The sequence below is a fragment of the Nelumbo lutea genome, chromosome 1, assembly GCF_056320005.1.
Source record: "Nelumbo lutea isolate HS-2025 chromosome 1, American lotus-T2T, whole genome shotgun sequence".
Taxonomy (NCBI): domain Eukaryota; kingdom Viridiplantae; phylum Streptophyta; class Magnoliopsida; order Proteales; family Nelumbonaceae; genus Nelumbo; species Nelumbo lutea.
The window spans coordinates 167,987,574-168,014,873 of NC_142684.1; the positions used below are offsets into that span (position 1 = coordinate 167,987,574).

A 27,300-nucleotide genomic window follows, 5' to 3' on the forward strand; every position below is an offset into this window, starting at 1 on the left:
GATAGACTATGTCAGTATTTGACTTCAAAAAACTGAGGTCATAACATGTCTTGCAACAAACTTTGTTATCACGTTGTTCCCAGGAATATCATTGTCTTCCACAATCACATTTTGATCATCGGTGATGTTAGTGGTGTCAATGTATCATTTTTTATACTAAAAGTAGGAAGAATGAATGGAGTAAACTTCATAGCTTTTGGTTGATTAACTACAAATACCCATTATTTAATAGTGAAAATTTTATTGCTTATATTTTGATATTTGCTCACGCCAATATAAAATATTTTGATCTCTCCACATAAGGCCATACCATATAATGTCATATACCCACAACATCACAACTGTCTTTACTAACTAGACTAGCTCTCTCATTTTGGGTCGCCGCTGACTGCATTATAGCAATTGGACCGCCATTCTAGGTTTGTCTAAGCACTAGGTTTTCAGGACTGCATTTTTTTTACAGGAAATGATGACTTTCATTAGAGAATTGAAAATATTACAAACTTACCACCCACAAGATGGATGGAAAAAAACAAAAACTTACAAACAAGCCCAAAACAAAGTCTCCCTAGTAACTCCTTGCTTAGCTAATGTCAACCATTCCATTTGATAACCTTCTTACCCATTTAAAATGCACCCCAATCTCCCTTGTTAAGCTAATAATCTCTAAGAGATTGTCTAAGAGGCCAAACTCTTAGGTTTTCAGCTTGCATCCACCCTATTACTAGCTTGAAATCTCCTTCCACTTCTAATTGCTGCATTCCCCATTGTTTCTCCAGTCTCAAACCTTGAAGTAAGGCCATTACTTCTGCCCTTAATGAATCTCTCACCCCAATTGGGCTCGAGTAAAGGGCAAAGACTTTTCCTTCATCATTTCTGAATACACCCCCAACTCCCAACTGACCTGGATTACCCAAGGAGCTTCTGTCAAAGTTTAGCTTCACCTTGGACTGAGGCGGTGGTACCCAACTTTCTTGCACCACAGGGAAGGAGAGGATATAGCTATAGCACTCCAATTTCTAATTAAGTCAACTGAGGAGAAGTCCTTGAAGAGATTATGTACTTTCAGCCAATGCATAACTTTGATGGTAGCATCTTTGGATAAAATGGGTTCATCCACAAGCTCATTAGAGACAGGGAACACGTCCCCATATGTGATCGGCTTCTTTTCCGGTGACAATCAAGGCATTTTTGGGTCTGTGAGGTTCTGAGAGAAAATGGCAAAAATAAGAAAATAGAGAAAATTTAAATAGGTATTTTGGTAATTTAATGCTTTCTGTCGGGGGGGGGGGGGGGCTTTGTATATTACCCATTTATAAAATATAAATTTGAAGTATCCCGCCAAGTTCAAAACAATGACTTATTATAATCTAAATAATTGATGCATGGTTCTTTTTGGTAAGCATCAACTCATGATTATAAGCATTCTTTGGATGTTTGTTAGGGATAAGGGTGAATGGCTTAAAACTCAAAAAATAATGGTTAAATAAGAAAAATGAGAATGAGACAAAATTTGATGTCATGCCAGTGACATCCACGAACAATTCTTTGCCCAGGCAGTAGATTGAGGGTAATACAGAATACTTGATTCACAAAGATTAGGTGGAAAGTTGTTCACAAAATGGGCTCAACAATTCTGCAAATGGTTCTCTCTTCTAATGAGCAGCTTATATCCAAAATTGGGCTAAGAGAATGAGCCCTATGTACAGGACTGTGACATGTTACTATAAATGTGGCAAGGCATGTGACATCAACTGCTGGAATTTCATATTAGCATAGCTTTTTTGATTGGATTGGACAAAGGGGGCAACAAGAGCGTCTGCTGAAACAGAAGAACATGATTATCAGTTAAACTTACTAAAATACAAGATCAAGCATTTTCTAAATCCAGTATATCTAAGTTTACCCATGTAAAAGCTGTCAAATCCATGTTATGATACATTCATCTGTAATAGTTTTCTTTTTTATTTTTTGAATCCATTGGAGTCTTCACCATTCAAGAATGGCTAGTCAGAACAATAAGAAACATAGTGCCATATGTTACTTGCATAGATGTCAATTTATAGGATACAATAGAAGGCTTGGGAATCTCATAGGCTGCATTTGGAAATGATGCAAATGGAGTGTAAATCCCGGTTCAGGGTAAACTTGCATTCTGATTCACTTTTACCTGTGTTAGGCAACATTAAATTTATGCATTGACAAATGACAGACCAATGCATATTTACATTGATAATAAGATGTAAAAGTACAATAAAAAAGAAGTAAATTTGCATTCAAGTAGGCTTTTGATAAAAAAAACAATATGCTTTATTTAAATTCATATTTGCATCCATTACAGCTAAAAGTCTGTTTGGTAAGAAGGTAAATTTGTCAGTACAAAACAAACCCAACTAATATGAACCATTTTACACTACATATTTGCATTGTTTCCAAACGCAGCCATAAGAGTCAATTCTGTTTTTCTGGAGAAAATTGGCTCAAAGCTGCTAAATCTTGGTACAAATCTTGTTATCAACAATCTAAACCACAGTACAATTCTGAATTCCCTGTTTGATAGGTTCCACCAGATCACAATGGAGGCTTTTTTACCCAACAAAAGAGAGTAAAAGGAATGGCATTTTAGTGCATTCATAATAAAGATAGTTCACTCAAATGATTATGTGCATGTTGCCACCTACAATCCCCTTGAACCTGCCAACACATACATCAACCCATATACATCGATCATTGATGGGCAAGTCATCAGTTTGCTGATACAATATGTTTGCACAACACTACACCTGTTCAAGGGCCGGGCTTCAAGCTCAGATTTCCACTGTTTTGGGCCGGGCCCATTCAAATTTTGGAAAAAGCCAAGCCTGAGCCTGGTCCATGGAGAGGTCTACTCAACACCCATCATCACTTCACTGCTAGATTATTCTTTCAGGTTAAGCAATTAAAAAGGAAGAAATTGAGATGCAAATACAATAGCATTAACGTGTCATGGCTTGGGATATATGTCTAGAGGACCATATCAACCATTTTTTTGGTAATAAAAACAGCATTTATAAAAAAAAAGCTCCCATTCTCCCAAAAACAATTCCAAACCAAAACCAATCAAACAAGAGAAGAAAACCACACATTAAACTCTCCAACAAAAGAACCACGGCCAAAAAGAAAAATCCCAAAATCAAGTGACCAACACAAATCCACAAGAAAATGAACTTCCATACAACATCCTCAAAAAATGCAATAAACCAACTCATCTAAGGGAAAAACCAAGCTCTTAACAGATGCCTAAAATCCAGCAGTCTGAGGACAAACAAACAAGATCACAACCTCTCTACTTCTTGAAGACTTTCTTTGATTTCGTCACCTTGTTTGGCCCAATCCCAATAAGCTCCCCCTTCAATCTCATAAAAACTTTTGAGACCAAAACATTTCGATGTCTTCTATGACTCCGAATCTTCTCCACTGCAAGAAGATTATTTCTGACATCCTTCACATGCTTAGAATTCTCATTAATCCTCTCAAACTCCAAAACTGAGTTTTTCTCAAAAATCTGAGCTACTACACCCTTTTCATTGACAACCGCCGCAAATCCAGTAGGTCTCAACACTTTGTTTGTATCTCCAACCCTTGAATTATTTCCTTCAAATCCTACATCAGACTTCCTCAAAGGTATTCTGTATTTCTCTTCCAGTTCATTAAAAGGTTTCCTGGTGAACTCCTCTCCTAAGAAAAATAAGTCCAATGATTTGCTCACTCCAACTTCAGTGTTTACCAGCTTTTCTAAGTTGATTGTCCTTTCAACCATGCCAACCTCCACATAAATATCAAGAAGCTTGCTTCGTGGAAAGCAAAGTACCTATCAAAAGGGGGAAGGGTAACATTGATCAAAAGCACTCTTGCAAATTTGCCCACTTACTTTCTATCTCTCTTCCTGTGGAGACACAAATAAAGGGAATACAAGGGTACAAGAAAAGGCCACGCCAGCCTTTAAAGAATGTAACTAACAGCCAACCACTAGAAGAAACTAACTAACAAATTGGACAAGTGGAGAGGCGGGTATAACAAAATTGTAACAACAGTATATAAATAAGGGAAGGAAGTTATGAGGGGATTATCGATTTGGCAATACAATCTCTCTCTCTCTCTCTCTCACTCATTCAGGGGGCAAGCTCCCTCGAAAGAGTCCCTGAGTTAGGTAGTTCCTAACAAGTTGGTATCAGAGCCAAGATGCCAAACACAAGGTCATCCGCAATGGAGAACAGAGTCGACAACATTGAAGAAGAAATGCAAAGAATATCGGCTGATGTCAAAGAAATCAAAGAAAGCTTTGCATCCTTGCTTGAACGACTGGCACATGCACCACCTGCGCCGAATCAGAAAGAGCACAGTGACACCAGTCACCGAAGCAAATCAAGAACATCAAGAATCAAATTTCCCATCTTCGTAGGGAGAAATCCCACATCCTGGATGAAGGGATGAGATATCCATTGTATAGACGCCCGAATCTTGCGGAATAGAATGGGCGAATTTCAAAAATTTATCTCCATCCTACTGGGAATCGTATTCCCTATTTTAGAAAAAACATATTTTTCAAGGATCAATCTTGAACCAAGAACTGAACCAGATCTGAACAAAAGTAGTAGGTGAGGGATATACCTGATACGGAGAAATAGTATCTCCCAACGGAGGTGTTCACGCCCAAGGAAGGAACCAAAAACTGCTCACATTGAAAATGGCGCAGTGCAGGATGGAGCAGAATCAGCAGCGTTCTTCAAAAGAACCAGATCCTTCACAAGTATCAATTGGATGGCACGTGAGCACTTCTTCTAATCAGCCCTTTCACAAAGGACTGATATCAAGATCCAATCTTGATCACTCCTACTGACAAGAGGAGATCGAACTGGCAGATATGGCGACGACAGGAAGGAGGCGGCAAGAGAGATTTAGCGTAGTGATGCTGAATTCTCTCTTCTGTGATTTCAGCTCTGAAGAGGATGTGAATATGAATGTCATCTAAAGGATGCCGCCCCCTCCTCATTTTATAAGCTTAAAGGGATCAGCTCCTAATCCCATTAGGAGTTGCTGATCCAAATCATATTTGGATCATGTTTCCCTTTAAGTGATAAGGGTAAACCCTTATCTTATCTGCAGATTAGATCAGCGCCCTCCTAATCCTATTAGGAGGTTTCCAGATCTGAATAACATTCAGATTTGGACTCTCTGAGTGAATAGGGTTAAGACCCAATTCTATTTGCTAATCTAATCTCAAAATTCGCCCCTCATTTAATTGATTAAATCAGCCCAGTTCGAAATGGGCTTTAAGCCCAAAAAGGTTATGTGCTCACTTGGCCTTCCAAACTGTTGCCCAGTTGGGCTCCCTTGTATGGCGTGGGACCCAAACATTGATCTACACATCAACCACATGGGTTCAGTCCAGCCTTTGTTACAAGGCTTGGCCGAATACACTATTATGGACAGTGCACCCCCTGAAACCCATCACATGGGCACTATGGGCCCAACACTTACCTTAAGTGGTCCCTGGGCCAAGCCACCTTGTAACACCCAGGGACTGTGGGCAGATGCAAGATTATCCCATCAGGTATTACCCTCAACGGACTTACACTTAACTTCTCAGCCCATAATGATCAAACACTGCCCGACAAGAGAGAACCTCTCCCTCGGCTACAAGAAACAGTGTTGCACTCTCTCTACTCAACTCACATGGATCCTGGGAATTAAAGCCTTTTGCAAACGTTTGGAAACCATAATATATATACTTTTATATCTCATATAAAATATATTTTGCAAAACAAATCTCAACGATTGAAATCGGCTACCGACAGTCTTGGTTTCCATCAGAGAGAGTGCATCCCCGATCATTACCTTTGTCCGACAAAGGGGCTGATCTTGGCACTATGATCACCCACTCAGATGAATTCTCAGACTGTCCCAACATACCCAGGTTTTGACCCCCGCTAAGGATCTCACTGATTGACATATCAAAGACAACCCAATTCGACACTTAGTGCAATATCATAATCGAGTCTAGGGGTCAGGTGTAACTTTCCAATTTTGCCCATCAATCTCCAAGGTCCAGGGCAATACTGGAAATCTGGTCTGGTTCAAAGATTCAATTAATCCTACACTACATGTGCGTTGAGTCTCACCCTGGCAGCTGAGACAGGCCACCCCAACATTTGGTAGCACACCAGTGTCAGCCTTGGCAGGATAAATCTCCCCAAACTTATCCAATGGCTGTGAACATTCTAAACTAACACGGGTCTCATAAGTGTCCAGTTTAAGGGTATTACACAGAAACACACCACAGGAACATGAATCAAATATGTACTTTATTCATTTACAATAAATTCATAATGTACATCATTCTGATTGTAGCTAAGGGCATACAATTGTCTAACACTGGCTTCTGCGAACAGAAAGATACTTCGATTACCACGACACACAGGGACCTAATCGTGTCCCATTAGCTTCTGCACACCTGGAAGGAGAGGCGATCGTCTGATACTAGTGGTACCGGCGACGGCACCCAAGAACCACATGGGCAGACTTCACCGACGCCTTAACCATGCGATTTGGAGTCTTGGCCTTTGAGAACTATGATGAAAGCCTTGCTAAGCTACGATAGACCAGCCATGTAGCCCACCACCGTTCTTGAAGCAGCAACATTAGCTCGACTACATGAAGACAAACTAAATCGGGCAAGAAGGATTAATCAACCTCTGGGAGTTGCGGCCATACCAGGTATACCAAACCCAGAACCTGGTATCTTGGGTAAACCGGAGCCCAGATCAGGAGTAGGAATCACAGGCAAGGACGCCAACTCTGGTTCAGGCCCCGGCTCAGCCAAGAGGTTAACCTGGGCTGAGATGCAAGCCCGACGGGGAAAGGGCCTTTGTTATGCATGTGGAGACAAATTCGGGTTGGGCCATCGCTATAAGATCCCTCAAGTTTTCTTCCTTCAACCTGAAACCAAATATGTCGAGCAATCAACAGACATTGAAGAGCCAATGGACAACCAAGAATGGGGGCAATGGACAAAGGAATACCGGACGTATCCCTGCAAGCCTTGACCGGTCTTGCTTCTTCTCAAACTATGAGAGTAACCGGACTGGTACAAGGACGCCATGTGTCAGTTCTGATAGGCAGTGGCAACACTCTCAATTTCATTACCCAAACATTGGTCAGACAACTAGGGATTCCAATCCAACTATGTACAGCCTTCCGGGTGCACGTAGCTAATGGGAGCAGCCGGGTGTGCGACAGTACGCGCACAAAATTAAAGATGAAGATACAAGGACACGAGTTCGAGGTAGATCTGCACCCCCTGGAAATCAATGGAGCAGATGTAGTTCTCGCCAATGGTTAAGGCAACTAGGGCCGGTGATATGTGATTGGGCCTGCCTCACCATGGATTTTCAAGTGGGCAGCTCACAGGTGCATATTCAAGGGCAGTTGTCCAAGGGTCCAAGACCCATTAGTCTCGCCTCCCTAAGGAAATAGGCAGCAGACCCAGCCCACATCATATTAGTGCAGATAGACTCCCACGGGAACGGCTCCATTCTAGCCCAAGGAAGCAGATCCGAAGAAGGCCGCACACAACTACAACAGCTACTTCAGAAGTTCTCAGTGATCTTTCAAGAACCTGAGGAATAGATTTCAGGTGGATACGCAAAGGGAATCACATCGAACCAGAGGCATTGGTGGTATGGTCAAGTCTCCCAATTGAGGATGCAACTTGGGAACCTTACTTGGATTTACGGAATAGATTTCCACATCTTGACCTTGGGGGCAAGGTCGCTTTCAAGGGAGGAGGGACTGTTGAGACACAAATAAAGGGAATACAGGTGTACAAGAAAAGGCTACGCCAGCCTTTAAAGAATGTAACTATCAGGCAACCACTAGAACAAACTAACTAACAAACTAGACAAGTGGAAAGGCAGGTATAACAGAATTGTAACATCAGTATATAAATAAGGAAAGGAAGCTAGGAGGGGATTATCGATTTGGGAATACAATCTCTCTTTCTCTCTCTCTCTCTCATTCAGGAGGCAAGCTCCCTCGAAAGAGTCCCTGAGTTAGGTAGTTCCTAACACTTCCCCGTTCCTAGCTCAATAGCTAAGAGAATAGAAAGATTGCAAAGGGACATCTTATGGAAAGGGTGGGAAGATGAAAAAAAAAGATTCATGTGATAGCTTGGGATCAGATTTGCACTCTAAGGTATTCAGGTGGTTTAGGTCTGAGAAGAATAAAAATATCCAACACAACTTTATTGGGAAAGTGGATCTGGAGATTTGGAGTGGAAGAAAATGGTTGGTGGAGAAATCTCATTGCATCTAAATATGGTCTACAGCCGGGGGGATGGATGGCTTCTACCAATTTACCTTCCTATGAATGTTCTCTTTGGAAAGCTATAATGAAAACTCCTCCTAATGTCCTAAAAGGAGTGGGCTTCAAGTTAGGAGATGGGGAAAGAATTCGCTTTTGGATGGCTTGATAAGGCATCTTTAAAAGAGAAATTTCCTCGGCCATTCTCAATAGCTGCGGACAAAGAGGCAATGGTGGCTGACTCCTTCGAGTTAATCCAGGGTGAAGTGGTGTGGAAGCCTAAATTCAAAAGAGATTTCCATGACTAGGAAGTGGAGGATATTGTAAATCTGTTGAGCTGCCTTAATGCATTTTCCTTTCAGCCCCTTTCAACTAACAAGTGGATCTGGATTTGGACTGCTGATAGAAAGTTCACTGTTAGATCTTTTGCTGAAAGTATGAATTTTAAAAGGGGGTCTTAGTTTAGATAATCTTAGCTATGGAATCTGTGTCTTGAAGAGGAATCCATTGACCACCTCTGTATGCATTGCACGATTGCTCGAAGAATTTGTTCTCACTTCCTTAATGTTGTTGGTATTAGTTGGGTAATGCCGGGTACAGTGAAGAATTTGTTTCAGTGCTGGTACCTGCCAGGCTTATCAAATAAAGGAAAATACATTTGGAATGCCATTCCAACTGTAGTTATCAGCACTATATGGTCTGAGAGAAATGACAGAATCTTAAAAAAAGAGAAGAGAGAGCCGGAGGTGCTGATCCAGTGTATTGTAGCCAGACTTGCCTCTTGGCTTTCTACCATCCCTGTGTTTTGTAATCAGAACTTGTTTGTGATGCTTAATTCTGTCGATCTGTGGGATATATGATCAGACCCTTAGGGGGTGAATGATTCTTGGTCTTTCCCCCTTTCTTGTATGATTATCTTCATCATAAATAAAATTTACATTACCTTTTTCAAAAAAAAAAGTGCTAGGGTTTAATATTTAGGATTTTAATTGGCATCTTATCTTTATTAGGTTAATGTCATTAAGTTGAATGCTTCTATGTTGTTCCTGGAAGGTCTGTTTCATTAAGAGCTATATAGAAACAAGAGAGGCAGGCAGATTTAAAGACATAAATTATATAAATGGACAAAAGGGTCAATAAGAGAAGTCTGATTTAATAACAGAGGTTACAAATTTTCCCTGATCTATGTCAGAAGTGCAACTGTACAACCCATTTAGGGGACTTGAGCTTAGTTCTTCTTAGAAAGCTATTGTATTTCGATCTTCTCATATAAGCAGGTGATACTTTTATCATAGGCAATGCTTTAATCTATATTTCTTTTGTTGCTAATGGTGAATAGTCCATATGGTTCTGGTTCTGGTTCTACTTCAATTTGTCCTTGACTTCTTTGTTACTAAAATTCTAGCAAATAAATATGTTTTTTGACAAGTATCTAGCAAATAAATAATTGTCAAATACTTTCTCATTTTTCTCTTTTCTTTCAAAACAAAAAAGACATTTTCTTCCAAACAAGAATCGATTTACTTTTTAAAAATGCTTAACATACAAGGAGTGAGAAAATAGAAAAGATTTTACCCTTTTATTCACATTGTATTTGATTTTGAGGTTGGGAAAAAAAGTGCTTGGCTTTGTTTGCCACTTCTGCTTCCAATATTGCCTCCAAGAAGATATCTGATCCTTTTACATCATCTGCCATGATATCCACTTTTTAGTTATTTAAACATTTTTTTCAACAGGAAACGTGCAGTTGTTCGCACACAAAGTAAAGGCTAGTGCATTATCTAGTTAATTCTTTCAAGATACCAGTGGAAATTGTAAGTAGAGGTGCATGCATAAGGAGGACTACTTAAAACCTTTATTAGAACTATATTTGTCAACCAAGTTGCATGTTGAATCAGTTTGATGAACCTGAGAAACAGGAACTTTTCATTTCAATGTTGACATGCTTCTTAACCTTAGAGAAATGTCCTTTGCTCTATTGGCATTACCCGTGGAGATATATGTAAAGGTGTGTAACCTCAGAATTTAAACCTAGAATTTCATCATAGTTCTACACAAGAACATCTTTCACTGGCACAAAGTATCCATGAGTTGTATTTTCTCACTATCTTTTAAATTAGCATTGGTTAAGACAGTTGAGCAAGGGACCATTAATTGGTGTAATAGTAAAATCTCAGGCTGGCAAGTGTGAGAACATGGTTTGAATCTGAGGGCGGCCACTTTGTGTGGAAAAAAATGCCAAATGTCAGGACCATACCCAGTCTACCACTCCCAAGACCCCAGCTAGCTGGGACCAATATTGGGTAATGGCCTTTTTTTATTAAGACATTGAGCAGTTTTTGGATCATTAATTATTGTTGTTCTATGCAAACCAAGATGTTCCTCTTTCCTCCATAAGTTTGTCAGACTTGTCTACAGGACCTTCAATACATGGCAAACATATGTGGTTGGATATACTGTTATTTTGTAGACATAACTGGTATAGTAGTTTGTGGCTATTCCAGACCTAGAATACAATGAACTTTTTATTTTTGTTTCATAAGTGGTGGGTTTTCATTATTGGATTCTGATATGGAAGCGACATGCTTCTCAAGAAATCAGGATCCAAAGGTGACCACTTGGGGCCTGTTTGGTTCATTGCAAGTTCTAACATGCCCTGTCATTTCTTGCTGGAAACAGAATTTTGATTCTACGCAGAAATAGGACGGAAGAAAACAGTTTAAACGAAATAAAGAATGTTCTTTGGTTCGATTTAATGAGAGAAATAATTTATATTAGAAATAAAGGATATTTGAGAAACATAATTGGTGGGCTCCACATACATGGGACATGCCACCAAACTCACCACATTTCTTTCAAATTTGAACATACATTAGAAATTTGAACATAATTGGTGGATCCCACATGGAGATGGAGGTCTATTTATCATCCAATGTTTCTCTTTATTAGCCTAAATAGGCATTCCCAAATACGAAGGACATGTCACCACATTTCTTCAAAGAATGAAGTCAGCTCTTGGCCAAGTGCAGCAGGACTTTTGGGCATGCCACACTTAGGCAAGAAATGGGCTTAAATTCTTGTCCTTTTTTTTTATCAATAACAGAACCAGTTCATTAAAATTATTGTCCCTTTCTGGATAAAAACCGAATAGATATTCATACCAAACACTATCTTGGCCCATTCCTGCCCAATCTTGGCAAGAATAAGCCAGAAATGGCCTCCAAGATGTGAACCAAACGGTTGGGGGATTCACCACGGTCTTGGATACCAGCTCATCTTTGGTACTTCTCTACTGAAAAAAAAAATATAATAATAATAATAATAATAATAATAATAATAATAATAATAATAATAATAATAACCTGCTTAGCTTGGATTTCTCTCTCTAGTGATGGATTGATTCACAAGATAGCTTAACCATTGAATTGGACTTTCATTCATGTCAATACAAAGTGGGTAGATGAGATCAACCAAATGGTTGACAATTTATGGCCCCAGTTTTCCGCTATGCTAGCACTCACTAGTTAGCAGCTCTGTGCCTCATCATTTGTGACATCCTCCAGCACATATTAACAATGTTGATGAAGTTGCTGGGTTCAACAATAGCTTTCAATTATGTCTTCCTTTATTTTGTTGTACAATTTGGGTCTCACCCAAAAAGAAAAGATATGCCTCTAGTCTCCTTTTGCAGTGTTTAATCCATAACCAGTAAGTATCAGTTGAATGCACAAGGCTGAAGCAATGCCACTCACTGCATGTTATCCGAGAATGCTATAGCCATTCCATATAATGCACAAAGCTTAAGTTCCTAAGCACTAAAAAAATGACTCAAGAACCACCGAAAGAGAAAACTACAAGAAAGATGTTCAAATGGAAGCAATTGATCCGAGAATGATATGCCTCTAGTCTCCTTTTTGCCCCCATTTTATCTTGTCCCTTTTAAGGATCAAGTCTTAACTCTTGCTTCATCTCCCAGCTTTCTTTCCTCTCCTTCTCCAATCCTTGTCTCTCCTCCCTCCTGTCCATGACACAAATCTGAGAATTGATTGCATTTTTTCTTTCCTCCACAGCCCCAAAAATCTACTTGTTACAAACTTTGATATTTTTTTTCAATCCTCACCACTCTTTAGCACAACTTAGGAAGGTGGAGTGAGTGAGCCACATGTTCTCAAACTTAAATGTGATAGGACCTCTACAGGGAGAATACTGATTAAGAAGAATAGGGCAGGGGTCTGAGGTAGTTCTAGCCAATAATTCACTGATGAGATTACACCCATGGGATTTCCAATCTAAGGAGAACAAAAATCTGTCTAACTTTGAACATGTTGTATTTAGGGGTGAACAAAAAGAACCGAAAAACCAAACCGACCGAAACCGAACTGAAAAATGGTTAATCAAACCGGTCGGTTCGGTTTCGGTATGATATTGTTAGAATCGGCTGTAGAAGGGTAGTATAGACCTTTTATGTTAAGTTACATGTTAATTGTTTAGCTGATGTGGCTCACACTTAAGTGAGGGCATAATAGTAATTCTTGTTTATTTAGAAAAGTATAAATAAAAACTGGCCGACTAGAGAAGATATGCTTTTTCTCTCTAGTTCGACTGGAACTATTCTTCCTCTCCTCCTTCTTCTCCTTCTTCTTCTCCTTCTTCTTATCTGAAATCATACAGTCAATATATCTGAATTTTATCATGGTATCAGAGCCACGATAATCAGTTCAGATCAGTCTCCTCCTTTTTTTCTCTATTCTGTGCATCCTCTCCTAGGGTTTTGCAGAATTCTCACTGATAGCTAGGAGTTTCTCAGAAAGAAAAAAAAAAAGGACTGGTCATTTTCTCCTTCTGGGAGTTTTCATGCCTCCAATGAGTGCTGTTGTTGTGGTTTTGTGTAGTTGGTAGAAAACCCTCTACTCGGCAGTTCGAAGAGGGCTGGTTTCATGATGGTGATTGTTGAGGGCCCGGGAATAGGATCTCGTCACGGGTCGGTCCACGGGAAAAACCTCATGTTTTCCCTTGTTCCTTCCTGCTCTTGATGAACCTATCTTGGCGCCTCTGGTGATTTGTTCAAGAGATCACCAACTCTCCTAACTCACTCCTTAAACTGAATATTCGATATCTCATTCAATAATGGGGTCTCCTTAAATAGGAGATTATAAGAGTCCTAATCAAGGGAGTCTCCTTGCTGAATAGGGAGACTTCCAGTGCTGTCTTGCTAAGGATAAGATAAGCTAATCCTAATCTGATAAGCTACTAACAAGATAAGATAAGAGATAAGAACAAGCAAATGAGCTAATCTAATCTAGATAAGGTTGTTGTTGTCGAACTGGGTAGGATGAGTATCACTGAATCATTGCTGCTGCTGGTGGGTCAGGTGCCTGTTGCTGTCAGCGGCAATGATACGTCTTCCCGAGGAAGGCGTCCATAACATTACTCCCCTCCTGGACTACGAGCTTGTCCTCAAGCTCGAACTCTGGATATGTGGCTTGGAACTCTGCCAAGGGGATCCATGTGGCTTCTGTTGATGGTAAATTACACTATTCCACCAAGACTTCAAGGGCTTCACGATTGAAACGGGAGCGAGTGACAGCTTTAGGTTGGGGGACCAGCTTCCCATCTTTCAAGGGTGGCAGGGAGGGAACTTGGTCCGGGGGAACACCCATAAATGGCTTCAGCAAGGAGATGTGGAAGACATCATGAATCCGGCTGGTCTCAAGCAATTCCAGCTGGTAGACCACACTGCCAATCCGTCTCAGAACCTTGTAGGGCCCATAGAACTTAGGGGCCAGCTTCGATGCAGCCTTGTGGCGCAAGGAACGTTGCCGGTAGGGCTGAAGCTTCAACAAAACAAATTGTCCTGGGTCGAATGACAGTTCCCGGTGGTGCTTGTCATAGTGGAGCTTCATGCGGAGCTGGGCCTGTTGTAAGCGAAGGCTGACGTCGGCTAGGAGGGCGTCGCGCTCTTTTAAGGAGTGATCAATTGCTTCCAAACGAGTAGAACCCGGCTCGTAGGACAGCAAGCGGGGAGGATCCCTTCCATAAATGACGCGAAAGGGAGTCATGCTGAGAGAAGAATGGTAAGCGGTGTTGTAGCAGTACTCGGCCCAAGGGAGCCAATCCACCCACCGTCGTGGTTGATCGCCTACAAAACAGCGGAGATACATCTCGATTGTGCGGTTAACCACTTCCGTCTGACCGTCGGTTTGTGGCTGGTAAGCTGATGAGTAGGCCAAGGTGGTGCCTTGTAGCCGGAATAACTCTTTCTAGAAGGCACTAGTGAAAACCGGGTCTCTATCGCTGACTATGGATTCTGGTATCCCATGTAAGCGAAAGACATGTGTAAAGAAGGCGAGAGCAACCGAAGTGGCACTGTACGGGTGTGATAGAGGAATGAAGTGAGCGTATTTAGAGAAGAGGTCGACTACCACGAAGAGAATTGATTTGTCACCTACCTTGGGTAGTCCCTCAATGAAGTCCATGGAGACGTTGGCCCAGATCTGTGTCGTGATGGAGAGGGGCTGAAGGAGGCCTGTCGGGTGTAGGTTTTCCCATTTGTGTTGTTGGCATGTGGAGCAATTCTGGACAAAATCTCGAATAGAAGTCTTCATACCTCGCCAATGGAAATCAGTCCGGACGCGGTGTAGTATTTTTTGAATGCCCTCGTGGGTGGAGTTATGGATGCTGGTGATGAAGGTGGGGATCAACGGGCAGTCTGGTGGAAGATGGACTCGTCCCTTATACAGTACCAACCCGTCTTGAAGTGACCAATTGGGGTCGGCGGTGCCGGACTGGATCTTCTGTAGCAAGAGCGACCATTCCGGGGACTGTGGTGCTGCCTTTTTAATGTCGTCAAACAGAGAGATCTGAGGTTGGGAAATGCTACACAGAACCATCACGTCTTCATCTCGCCTAGACAAGGCATCAGCCGCACGATTTGAGGATCCCGCCTTATATTCCACCTGGAAGTCAAACCTAAGCAGTTTGCTAACCCAATGCAGCTGAGGGGAAGTGGTGAGACGCTGCTCTAACAGGTATTTGAGGCTGTAATGATCAGTTTTGACGACAAACGACCACCCCCACAAATATGGCCTCCAGTGCTGGACGGCTCGGGCTAGGCCAATTAGTTCGCGCTCATAGGCTTGAAGCTTCAGGTGTTGGTCGGCTAGTCTGCGGCTGAAGAAAGCAATCGGGTGCCCTTGCTACTGTAGTACGACCCTGATACCCACTCAGAAAGCATCGCACTCGACTGTAAATTCGAGGGCGAAATTAGCTAATTGCAAGACAGGGGTGGAAGACAAGGCATTTCTCAGTGTTAGGAAAGCTTCATCTGCTGCGTCGTCCCACCGGAAGGAGTTTTTCTTCAACAGGTTGGTTAACAAGACTGCCAACACTCCATAGTTTTGTACAAATTTGCGGTAGTAACCCGTTAAACCGAGGAACCCGCGTAAGGCCTTGGCTGATTGAGGTTTGGGCCATTCTTTTATAGCCTGAATCTTGGAACTATCAACTGTCACACCCTGCCCATGGATGACGTGGCCGAGATAAAGAACCTGTCGCTCCCCGAAGGAGCACTTGGACAGTTTCAGGAATAATTTGTGTTGGCGTAGGAGCTCGAAAACGGTCCTCAGATGGTGGACATGCTCTACCCATGAATTGCTGTAAACGAAGATATCATCAAAGAAAACTAAAACAAATTTGCGCAGATGGGGCTGGAATACCTCGTTCATTAGTGACTGAAATGTCGATGGGGCGTTGGAGAGTCCGAATGACATGACTAAAAATTCGAAGTGGTCATGGTGGGTGCGAAAAGCAGTCTTCTTTACGTCAGAGCCATGCGAACTTGGAAGTATCTGGACCTGAGGTCCAACTTAGAAAAATATTGGGCACCATGCAACTCGTCCAGCAGTTCGTCCACAACAGGAATAGGGAACTTATCTTTGATCGTCCAGTCATTGAGTTCTCTATAGTCAACACAGAACCTCCACGTTCCATCCTGCTTCGCCACCAACAGAACCGGCGAAGAGAAGGGGGAGTGACTTTTGCGTATGATTCCTTGGTTTAGCATCTCTGTACATTGTTTCTCTATCTCGTCCTTCTGTAAGTAGGTGTAGCGATAAGGCCGGACAACGACTGGTGCTGAACCCGCCACCAAAGGAATACGATGGTCGCAAGGTTGGGAAAGGGGGAGGCCCTTGGGTTCCTAGAACAGATCTGAAAACTCGGCGAGAAGTTTTTCCATGGCTGTTGGTTCTGTCTGAAGTGCATGGACCTGTGGTGTCCTTTCTTTAACCCTGCAACCGTGCCATGAAACTTGCTTCCCATTTAGGTGGAAGGTCATGGTGAGTGCGCTGAAGTCCCACAAAATCGGCCCTAGGGTAATTAACCACTTGACCCCTAGAACAATATCGAACCCATCCAATGAAAGTACAAATAAATCAGCAAGAAGCAGTTCAGAATTGACCTGTACCGGCACGTCTTTACAAATTCCTGAACTGTGAACTCTCTCACCATTTGTGATGGCTACTTGTAATCGTGGTCGAAGCTCCATTGGCAGCTTTAACTGAAGGGCGGCATGTTCACTTATGAAGTTGTGTGTACTCCCTGAATCGGCAAGAATGCACACCGGTTGGCCTGCTATCTGTGCCTGTAACTGCATGGTCTGAGAAGTTTTAATGCCGGTGATCGCATGGAGAGAGATCTCTGGCTCGAATGTGACTGGTTCTTCTTCCTCCTCCTCTTGTTCATCGATGAGGAGGCAAAAAAGCCTCTTGCATCTATGTCCTGCCGAGTAGAGGTCATCACAGTTGAAACATTGGCCTCTTGCTCGACGTTCTGCCATTTCTGCCCTGGTCAGACACTTAATGGGTGGAGCGGCCATGTTGCTACCTGTACTTGTCATTGGTCTAGAGGCGGTGGTGGTGGGAGATTTCAGTTCTCGGCTGGTAGCAGAAGGGGGGGTCGTTGCTGCTGATCTTGGGGGTACCCATGAGTTCGGTGGCCGACCCATATTAAAAATTCCGCGGCTGAGCTGCAGTTTGCGCTCGAACGCCCAGGCTAAGTTCATGACTGTGACCAAATTTGGGGGATTCTGCATCTCGACATTCACCTGCAGGGGTTCTGATAGCCCTGTTGTGAACATATCCACTTGCTGGTCGGGTCGCACGGAGGATGCCCTCGCGAGGAGGGTTTGGAACTGTCGCTGATATTCAGCCACTGTGTCGGTTTGTTTAAGGTTAATAAGCTCACCCAGTGGGTTGCTGGTCAGTGGGGGTCCAAACCTAAGAAGGCAATAGGACTTAAACTGGGGCCAACTGAGCCCGGGTTCTTCTTGCTCTAACCGATAAAACCAAAGTTGTGCTTCCTCTGTTAAGTGAAAGGCGGCTAGACTTACCTTATCCCGGTCATCTGTCCGTTGATTCCGAAAAAATTGCTCGCAGTGATACAGCCAGCCTAAGGGGTCTCCGTTGCCGTTGTACGACAGGAATTCCATCCTGTTGTACTTGGGGATGACTGCAGTTCTTTGGCTAACGGACTACTGCTCGCCGGAAGACTCTGGCAGATCTGGTCGGCGGCCATTGGCGGCTGTCCCTCCTTCAGAGTTCCCTTCCCTAGAAAGGAATAGCTCCATCAGGCGTTGTAGCTCCCTCACTTCTTTGATCTCACGAACTTCGGAGCTGGTCTCCACGAGTTGGTGCTCGAGGTCGTGGACCCTGGATGGTAGCTGCTCCAGATCACCCATGACGCCTTGCTCTGATACCAAGTTGTTGAGGGCCCGGGAATAGGATCTCGTCACGGGTCAGTCCACGGGGAAAAACCTCATGTTTTCCCTTGTTCCTTCCTGCTGAACCTATCTTGGCACCTCTGGTGATTTGTTCAAGAGATCACCAACTCTCCTAACTCACTCCTTAAACTGAATATTCGATATCTCATTCAATAATGGGGTCTCCTTAAATAGGAGATTACAAGAGTCCTAATCAAGGGAGTCTCCTTACTAAATAGGGAGACTTCCAGTGCTGTCTTGCTAAGGATAAGATAAGCTAATCCTAATCTGATAAGCTACTAACAAGATAAGATAAGAGATAAGAACAATAAGATAAGAACAAGCAAATGAGTTAATCTAATCTAGATAAGGCTGCTATTGCCGAACTGGGTAGGATGAGTATCACTGAATCATTGCTGCTGCTGGCGGTGGGTCAGGTGCCTGTTGCTGTCGGCGGCGATGGTACGTCTTCCCGAGGAAGGCGTCCATAACAGTGATAGTGCAGATTTGGTACCCTCTACTCGGAAGGCACATGATCTCTGGATCAAATTGTGTTGTGTAGCAGAAATTTTTTTTGATATGTTGCAGAATTGAATATTGCTAACAGTGGTGAAGAGTTGTGAGTGTTGTTACTGAAACCTATGACACTAGGAACCCTAGTAGTATTCAGTTGTTAGTGTGTAGTGTGGTGACTAATTAGTGCAGTAGAGTGACAACCTAGTGGTAGAATTTCTCCCTTTTTCCTTGTGCAGTAATGGGAGACAGCAGTGAATGCAAATCGAGTGTGATGGTCCCTTTTGATTATTTGAATGTGCAGATGACCTCTATAAAACTGAATGGTGAGAATTATGTGCCTTGGGCTAAATCTGTTGAAGTTTTTTTGAAAGCCAAAAAGAAAGTGAAAAATGTGAGGGGAGATAAACCCCCAATTGATTCTCCAGGATATGATGAGTGGGAGCAAGAGGATGCTCAAATTATGACATGGCCATGGAACAGCATGGAATACAAAATCAGTGTAAACTTCATGTTTTTAGATACAGCCAAAGAGGTCTGGGATCATGCAAGGAAGCTTTATTCTGGACAAGATAACACTATTAGGGTTTACCAACTGTACCAAGGGTATTTCAATTTGCAACAGGGGAATCACAGTCTTGAGGACTATTATGCAAGTATGAAAAATCTGCAAAATAAGTTGAATGTGTGTCACCCTCTTACACCTAATGTCAAAATTCAGCAACAACAGAGAGAGCAATTGGATGTGACCAGATTTTTAGTAGGGCTGAAGTCTGAATATGAATCGGTAAGGGCACAAATACTAGGTGGATCTGCTCTTCCCTCTCTTGAGGAAGTGTTTGCTCGTCTTTGGAGGATCTCAGTTGGACCTACAAAGAATTCCACTATATCAGATAGCATTTGTAGTTACGAGAGGGGGAGGTCATGGTGGTAGAGGAGGTCAACATGGCCATGGTAGTGGTGGAGGACCCATGTATGGTTGTGGTGGTAGTGGAATGTATAGTCGTGGTGGTGGTCGTGTTGGAGGTCGAGACTCAGGGAAAGCCTGTGGTAGAGGATGTGGTAATAGTCAGAGGAGGTGTATACATTGTGGTATGGAGGGACATACTATCAACTTCGACTATGATCTACATGGCCCACCTTCAACCTGGGGGCAAATCATGCAACCGTAAATGGTGGTGGTTCGAGACAAGAATCTCAGCATACTGATCAGATACCCTCTACATTTACAGATGCCTTCAAAAAGGAGATGTTGAGTGTTTCACGGGATGAGTATGAGCGGTTCATTCATGGTACATCTCAGCAGAACACGGCTACCCTTGCACACTCAGGTACGACTTGTCTGGCATCCACACCTTCCCGTTGGATTATAGGTTCTGAAGCTCCCGATCATATGACTGGGATTCCAGGTGTGTTTTCATCCATTTCTCCGTCCACATCACAATTTGTTACTCTTGCCAATGGCTCTACATTGGCCATATGTGGTGTTGGTAATGTTGACACAGATTCATTATCCCTATCCTCAGTTTTATATGTTCCCAAGTTTCCCTTTAACCTAACGTCTATTAGTGAATTGACTAAGTCTCTTAATTGCTTTATAACTTTTTACCCTTCCTCTTGTGTGTTTCAGGATCTCAAGACGGGGATGAAGATTGGTGGAGAGCATGAAGCTGGTGGATTGTATTATCTTGATGGAGGTGCTTCGACAACAACCCTTCAGACATCTCTTTCTTCTCATCAGTGGCACTGTAGACTTGGTCATCTGTCTCTTAGAGCTCTTCAGTTACTTGTTCCATCGTTAAGTCATCTTTCTACTTTGAATTGTGAGTCGTGTCAGTTTGGGAAACATCGTGTTCCCTTTCGTCCTAGAGTTGATAGTCATACATTGAGTCATTTTACTTTAGTCCATTCGGACATCTAGGCCTGGAATGGACAAGTTAGATGCTAGATCCACTAAGTGTATCTTCCTTAGCTATTCCAGGACTCAAAAAGGATATAAGTGTTATAATCCTAGTTCTTGGTGTTCTTTTGTGTGTCCTGATGTTACATTCTTTGAGTTTGTTCCTTTCTTCTCTGGGTCGGATGTTTCTTCTCTTCCGTTGCTATCACCTCCTCTTCCAATTCCAGTTAAAGACCATGTTCCCCTTGTTCCAATTGTGACCAAGTCTTTGCCTCCAGTGCAGCTACCTGCTGAACTAACACCTATCCGACAAGTGTATACACATCGCCAGGCATCAGCTCCTCCTCCAGCTTTGTCACCGTCGACAGATCCGGCAGTTATTACCACCCCAGCCACACCCCCCGTTTCTGACCTTGGTTTCCCTATTGATTTGCAGAAAGGTAAATGCAGTTGCACTCTTCACCCCATTTCCAAGTATGTTTCTGTATCTACCTTTCGGCTTCCCATCGCCAGTTTGTTTCTATGTTATCCTTTGTCTCTATTCCCAAGGATGTCCAAGAAACTCTCACTTCTTCAGGGTGGCGCCAAGCAATGGAAGAAGAACTCTCGGCCCTGATTCATACTCATACGTGGGACCTCACCACTCTTCCATCTAGTAAGCATGTTGTGGGCTGTAAGTGGGTGTACACGGTTAAATACTTACCTGATGGGAGTGTTGAACGGTTGAAAGCTCGGTTAGTTGCCAAAGGTTATTCACAGCTATATGGTACCGATTACATAGACACCTCTCCAGTTGCCAAAATTGGGTCCGTTCGGCCCTGACATCAAGAATGCTTTTTTACATGGTGATCTCCTTAAGGAAGTGTACATGGAGCAACCACCAGGGTTTGTTGCTCAGGAGGAGGGTGACAAGGTATGTAGACTTAAGATGGCTATTTATGGACTTAAACAATCTCCCCGTGCATGGTTTCAGAGATTTAGTGAAGTGGTGGAGAAGTTTGGAATGAAACAGTGTCAGGTTGACCATTCCGTATTTAGCTATGAATCCAATGCTGGGAAGATCCTATTGGTGGTATATGTAGATGATATTGTTATCACAAGCAATGACAGACTAGGGATTGATAGGTTGAAGACTTACTTGCATGATCACTTCCAGACAAAGGATCTTGGCAAATTAAGATACTTCCTAGGGATAGAGGTAGCGAGGTCCAAGAATGGTATTAATCTATGCCAGAGGAAATATGTTCTTGATCTGCTGGAAGAAACAGGGTTGTTACGTGCAAGACCAGCTGAAACACCCACGGGACCGAATGTTAAGTTTAGTGATGTTGGTGAGGAGTTTGAGGATCCAAGAAGGTACAAAAGGTTGGTGGGTAAGCTAAATTACCTAACCATCACTCGACCTGATATCTCATTTGCAATCAGTGTAGTGAGTCAGTTTATGCAGAATCCTCGAATTCCACATTGGGAGGCAGTCCTAAGGATTGTGCGGTATTTGAAGGGAGCTCCAGGTCGTGGTTTGTTATATAAGAGTGGAGGAAGCCTTGAGATAGAGGGATATACGGATGCTGATTGGGCCAGTTCCTTATCTGACAGAAGGTCCATTACATGGTATTGCACTTTTCTTGGTGGGAACTTAGTGACATGGAAAAGTAAGAAGTAGACAATGGTAGCAAGAAATAGTGCAGAGGCTGAATATAGAGCCATGGCACACACAACATGTGAACTAGTGTGGTTGAAGCATCTCCTAGAGGAGATGAGATACTCGATTGACACTCCTATGAAGCTATATTGTGATAATCAAGCTGCAATTCATATCTCTTCTAATCCAGTGTTTCATGAAAGGACGAAGCATATAGAAGTTGATTGTCACTTTGTACGTGAGAAGGCGCTTAATGGAATGATAGGTACAACATATGTGAACACAGGAAATCAATGGGCAAATCTGTTTACCAAAGGGTTGAATCGAAGAAGAGTGGACTACATATGTAACAAGCTAGGACTATATGACATATACTCACAGCTTCATGGGGAGTGTTAGAATCGACTGTAGAAGGGTAGTATAGACCTTTTATATTAAGTTACATGTTAATTGTTTAGCTGATGTGGCTCTCACTTAAGTAAGGGCATAATAGTAAATCTTATTTATTTAGAAAAGTGTAAATAAAGAATGGCATACTAGAGAAGATATGTTTTTTCTCTCTAATTCGACCGGAACTATTTTTCTTCTCCTCCTTCTTCTTCTTCTCCTTATCTGAAATCATATGGACACTATATCTGAATTTTATCAGATATTATTAAAAAACCGCTAAATTCGGTTCGGTTTCGGTTAACCTCTTAAAAAAACCGACAGTTAACCGAACTGACCGATATATACTAATAATATATATTATATAATGTATATAATTTATATATTATATTTTTAAAATTGAATAAAGATTCAATTTTAACCTAATAATTGGCCTCCTCCGCCTTTCCCCTTTCTTTCCCTCTCTCGCTCTCTCAGACTCTCAGTTCTCTTCTTCCCCAACAGACTGACGGCCTCCGCCCTCCGACCGAGTCACCGACGTCCGACGATCTCCAGGCTCCGAGCCTCCGACGACTAAGTCACCGATGCCCGGCCAACTATCTCAGTGTCTCTCACTCTCTGTTCTCTCTCTCAGACTTAGTCATTTTCAAATTTTCTATCTTCTTCTTCCCCAACAGGTCAGACCTACTGACGGGCGACGGCCTCCAACCAACGGTGTCTCTCACTCTAATCTCTCTCAGTTCTGTTCATCGGCTCTCAACCTCTCATCAGTCATCTCTCTAACTCTCTCAGAGTCTCAGTTCTGTACTTCTGTTCACTCTCTCTCAGACCGTGGCTCTCAATCTCTCATCTCTCAGTCTCTCTCTCTCACTCGACACTCACTTAGACTCATTCAGTCTCTTCTCTCTTGGTCTCAATCACTCATCTCTCTCACTTCAGTCACTCTCTCTAAGACTCTAACTTAGTGACAGTCAGTCAGTCACACATCTCTCTCATTTCTCTCACTCTCAATCACCACCAACAGTTCAGGCCGACAGCAAGTCAGCAACCACCAATTGGGAAGTCAGCAACCATTCAGGCACTAGCAAATCGCCACCTCTCACTGCAGCTCTTTTAGGTAATTCCGGCACTGGCAAATCACCCCCTTTTTATTTTAATTTTGAATGTATTAAAAAAAACAAAAAACCGAACCGTGTTTAACCGGTCGGCCGGTTAACTGGTTGCATCGGTTCGGATAATAAAAAAAAAACTGAACCGTGAGCGCCCCTAGTTGTATTTGCTTGAAAATTGGACCAGGTGTAGTCTGCCCCCCTCAACTGAATATCTTTCAGCTCACAAGTATTGATAAAGAAAATGAATTTTCTCATACTAGTGGTGATGCATTGGTTTGGGTTATTTCTTTTACTAGAAAATCTTATTACACTGAAGTACCTGCCTATGCACCATGGACCTTGCCACAAACCTCTGAACGCATATAATTCCTCCTAGAACTCCTCCCTTTCCCTGTATCTGTTAGGTCCATAAACAATGGAGTAAATCCATTTAAATATCCATCTTCTATGTTCCTCAACTTGACTGAAACTGATTATCTGCCTATTAGCTTCTCTTCACACTTTTATTGAGTTCTACATGGTTATTATTCCACCTGAAGCCCCCATGAAAGTGCAAAAGATCCTATTAGCTTCTCTTCACACTCGTATATTGTTGAGTTCCACAGTTATTATTCCACCTGAAGCCCCCCATGAAAGTGCAAAAGATCATTTTAGGTTCTCACCTCTCCATATAGTCCTTGTCCATCTTGCTTCTACTCTTAAAGCATCACTAAATCTGGTTTAACTAGTTTCAATGAACTTTTTGTTAGTCTTCTCTTTCTGTCACTCTCCAATCCTCTCATATTCCAGTTCACCACTTTCATCTTTGTAACTTAGACTACCCTCTTAGAACCACTTACAAGTGTTATACTAGCTATTTTTGTAAGTTAAATATGTTTCATGCTTGAAGTTGACATATATCAGAATTGACGTTTTATTAATATTGATCACAGTTGTCATGGTGTCACCTAGCCTGAAAGTCATGAGTTATATTGAAAAGGTGTCCATCTAGATGACTAGATGCCTTCCTAGGCAACAAAAATATAAGGCACAAACCTTATTATAATAATATTATTATAAGCACATCTTATCAGCACGCTTTACATCCTACCATATATTGAATGTATTACTCATGTCTTGTTTTTATTGTTTAAAACAAGGTTCAAAATTTCAATATGATATGCTCGATCAGCAGGCCCCCGATACTTGAAATAAAAGGGATTTGGGGTTTTGATCAGTTTCAGGGGGTAGGCAGTCCTATGACCAACCCCTGACCTATTTTTGAAAGAAAAACTAAAAAAATGGGAGGTGTGTGATTGAAAAACCTGGTACACATCTTCCGGTGTATCAGGTGTATTGATAGTTTGAATTTTGGTTTAAAATGCTATTGTCTTATAGAAATGATGAGTTATTATGTTTTGATGTGAAAGTGATATTTAGTAAAGAGCATTTCTATTTTTGATTTGCATGCTCATTAACATATAAAACTAGGGAGTTGATGTAAAACTTAGTTTTTTTTTTTCTAAATTCTATCATGTATGTGACATCTAGACCTTCCACTAACACCTAGGATTTCTTATATGCTGTGACAACTATAATGTTGACATATTACATATGAATGTTATATCTTTAGACTTGAATCAGTTCTTTATCAATGAGGCCTGAAAAGTGAAGCACAAACTTCTTTCATCAGTTGTAAACTGAAGAACAACCAAGGCTCATGACTAAAGTGGTTTATACAATACATCCTTTTCCACTATGTTGGCATTGCAAAGACCATGTTAAGACAGTGCAATCGAAGTGTCAAATAAGTTGAATATGGGTAGATTAATATACTTGATAAGCAAACATGTTAGACAGTTTATTACCCTTATGCTTAGGTAGCAATCCCGTGCTTTCAGCAGAGACAGGAAGAACAGTGAAAAGATCATCTTCACCGTTAAGCTTCTCTACATCTCCAATCTTTAAGGAACCAGTTTGAATAGCAGCAGACTCAGCCAATCTTGCATAAGCAGTTGCTTGACTCTGCAAATCAGCCGAACCTGAAGTTGTTGGAGAAGAATCCTGGTGAAAGATGTGAAAGAAGTTTAAACAGATTAAGATACTTCCAAAAATGGATTTCCATAAATTCATATTGAATAAAAATAAGCTTGACAAGAAGAACCTTTCTGATGGCATTTATTGACTTATTTTCTCCATCAATCTTCTCAGGCACAATATTGCCTAGCACCAAAGAAATGCATATGGCCAATTTAGGCTCTCACAAAAGAAAATATTTGAGAAAATACTGCATAAGGAGGAAGAGACAATGGGGAAAACTTTGGCATGGAAGAATAAAAATTCATACAAAGTTATTTATAATACCATCATTACTAGCAGGTGAAATCTCCGTATTATCCATCAGCCTACGAGTCAATGGACCAGAATTCATGATGGATATGCTCCGTATTTCATAACGAATTGCTTCAAGTTGAGCAATTGTGTCTTGCAGTTCTTTGTGGACCTACATTTAAATAGAACATAATATAGAATCAAATTCTTCTAACTGAAATTTAGAAATAATGGCGGATATAAGACAAGATTTAGAGAAAAAAAAAGTACCTGTTAGGTAGAGTATTAGTGAAAGATTCAATAGTTATAAGAAACAGGACTAATTTTATCAATCTTATAAGTTTACAAATCTCAGTGCAGCGGTGCATTATAGCTGCTACTTACAAGCAATCTCATTTGTTTGAGAATTTAACCCGGTAACAGAAAAAAAAAATCAAGAGAATACCTGCCTAGCCTGAGACTGCTGCAAAACATTTTCGAACTGTCCACGAGCCAATTGAACATATCCAATTGCTCTGCCGGCTAACCTCCCTGCAGTTCTCGCGATAACAGGGAGATCCTTTGGACCTAAAATCAATGAAACATCCAAACCCAATTATTTCTTTAGAGAATAAGTTGGAAGAGTAAGAATCCAAAAGGCCAAAACGATTTAGGCGAAAACGCGAAAAAAAAAAAAGACTTTCAAAATCATCTATCAGAAGAAAAGGAAAAATATAACAGAGGCTCAAAGACCTAACTGGAATGACAAAACGCTGGAAACTAAAAAAATCCACAAAAATCAAAAAGAAATTTCAAAACTCAATCCAGAATAACATTCCGAATCCAAAAAATTCAATGAAAATCTGGAGATGGAAAACTCCTGAAAGAATTTCCCTAACATCTATAACGTCTGTTCATATGAGAGAGAGAGAGAGCACCAATTAGAGCAGCTGTTGCTCCAAGCAAGAGGAAGAGCTCCCCGTACGAAATTCCCAGCATTTTGGGGAGACCAAATGTATTCGTATGTTAGATTAGGTGGGGTTAAATATGGTGGACGGGGACGGTTAGATATGGTGGTGTGACGGTTCGTTCCCATCTAGACATACTATACCCCCCAATTTATTGTTCATATTATTTTTTTTGTCTACACCGTGGTGTGGATAGTTTGTGGGAAAGTTTTAGAATAATACACCTATTTCATTAGTCTAATTACTCTTGTTGATTTCCGGATTGGTCGAAATCAATATTGCCAATTCACTTCTAAGCCCGAGAGGATATAAGGTGGTAGAAGTTGAGGATTGGCATGACCGAAGAGTAGAGTTCGAAAATGGGGGAGATCCAAGATCTGAGGTTTGAGGTC

General features: G+C 41.7%; 1 protein-coding gene across 5 annotated transcripts; it reads right to left on the reverse strand.

The window, feature by feature from the left end:
* Positions 1-451: 451 nt before the first annotated feature.
* On the reverse strand, positions 452-27,034 carry LOC148879032 (uncharacterized). Of its 5 annotated transcripts, none has more exons than XM_088960412.1 (7): positions 26,879-27,034; positions 26,407-26,528; positions 25,995-26,133; positions 25,795-25,853; positions 25,499-25,694; positions 9,916-10,029; positions 452-1,207 (listed from the first exon to the last, which is right to left on the reverse strand). In XM_088960412.1, exons 1-6 carry the CDS (start codon positions 26,937-26,939, stop codon positions 9,920-9,922), a joined length of 687 nt encoding a protein of 228 aa, XP_088816538.1. In that variant the 5' UTR covers positions 26,940-27,034; the 3' UTR covers positions 452-1,207; positions 9,916-9,919. The 5 variants fall into 5 exon arrangements, with proteins under 5 accessions (XP_088816538.1, XP_088816537.1, XP_088816534.1 ...); XM_088960411.1 differs by lacking the exon at positions 452-1,207 and adding an exon at positions 1,513-1,822; XM_088960408.1 differs by lacking the exon at positions 452-1,207 and adding an exon at positions 1,513-1,819 and having other exon boundaries at positions 26,879-27,033.
* Positions 27,035-27,300: the final 266 nt, after the last annotated feature.

What these genes read in the sequence shown, in the direction of transcription:
- LOC148879032 (XM_088960412.1), bottom strand. Translation starts at nt 26,939, where the DNA reads ATGCTGGGAATTTCGTACGGGGAGCTCTTCCTCTTGCTTGGAGCAACA. An exon ending in AGCAGTCTCAGGCTAGGCAG is followed by an intron (nt 26,134 to 26,406) that starts GTATTCTCTTGA and finishes ATTTAAATGTAG; the next exon opens with GTCCACAAAGAACTGCAAGA. An exon ending in CAATAAATGCCATCAGAAAG is followed by an intron (nt 25,695 to 25,794) that starts GTTCTTCTTGTC and finishes ATCTTTCACCAG; the next exon opens with GATTCTTCTCCAACAACTTC.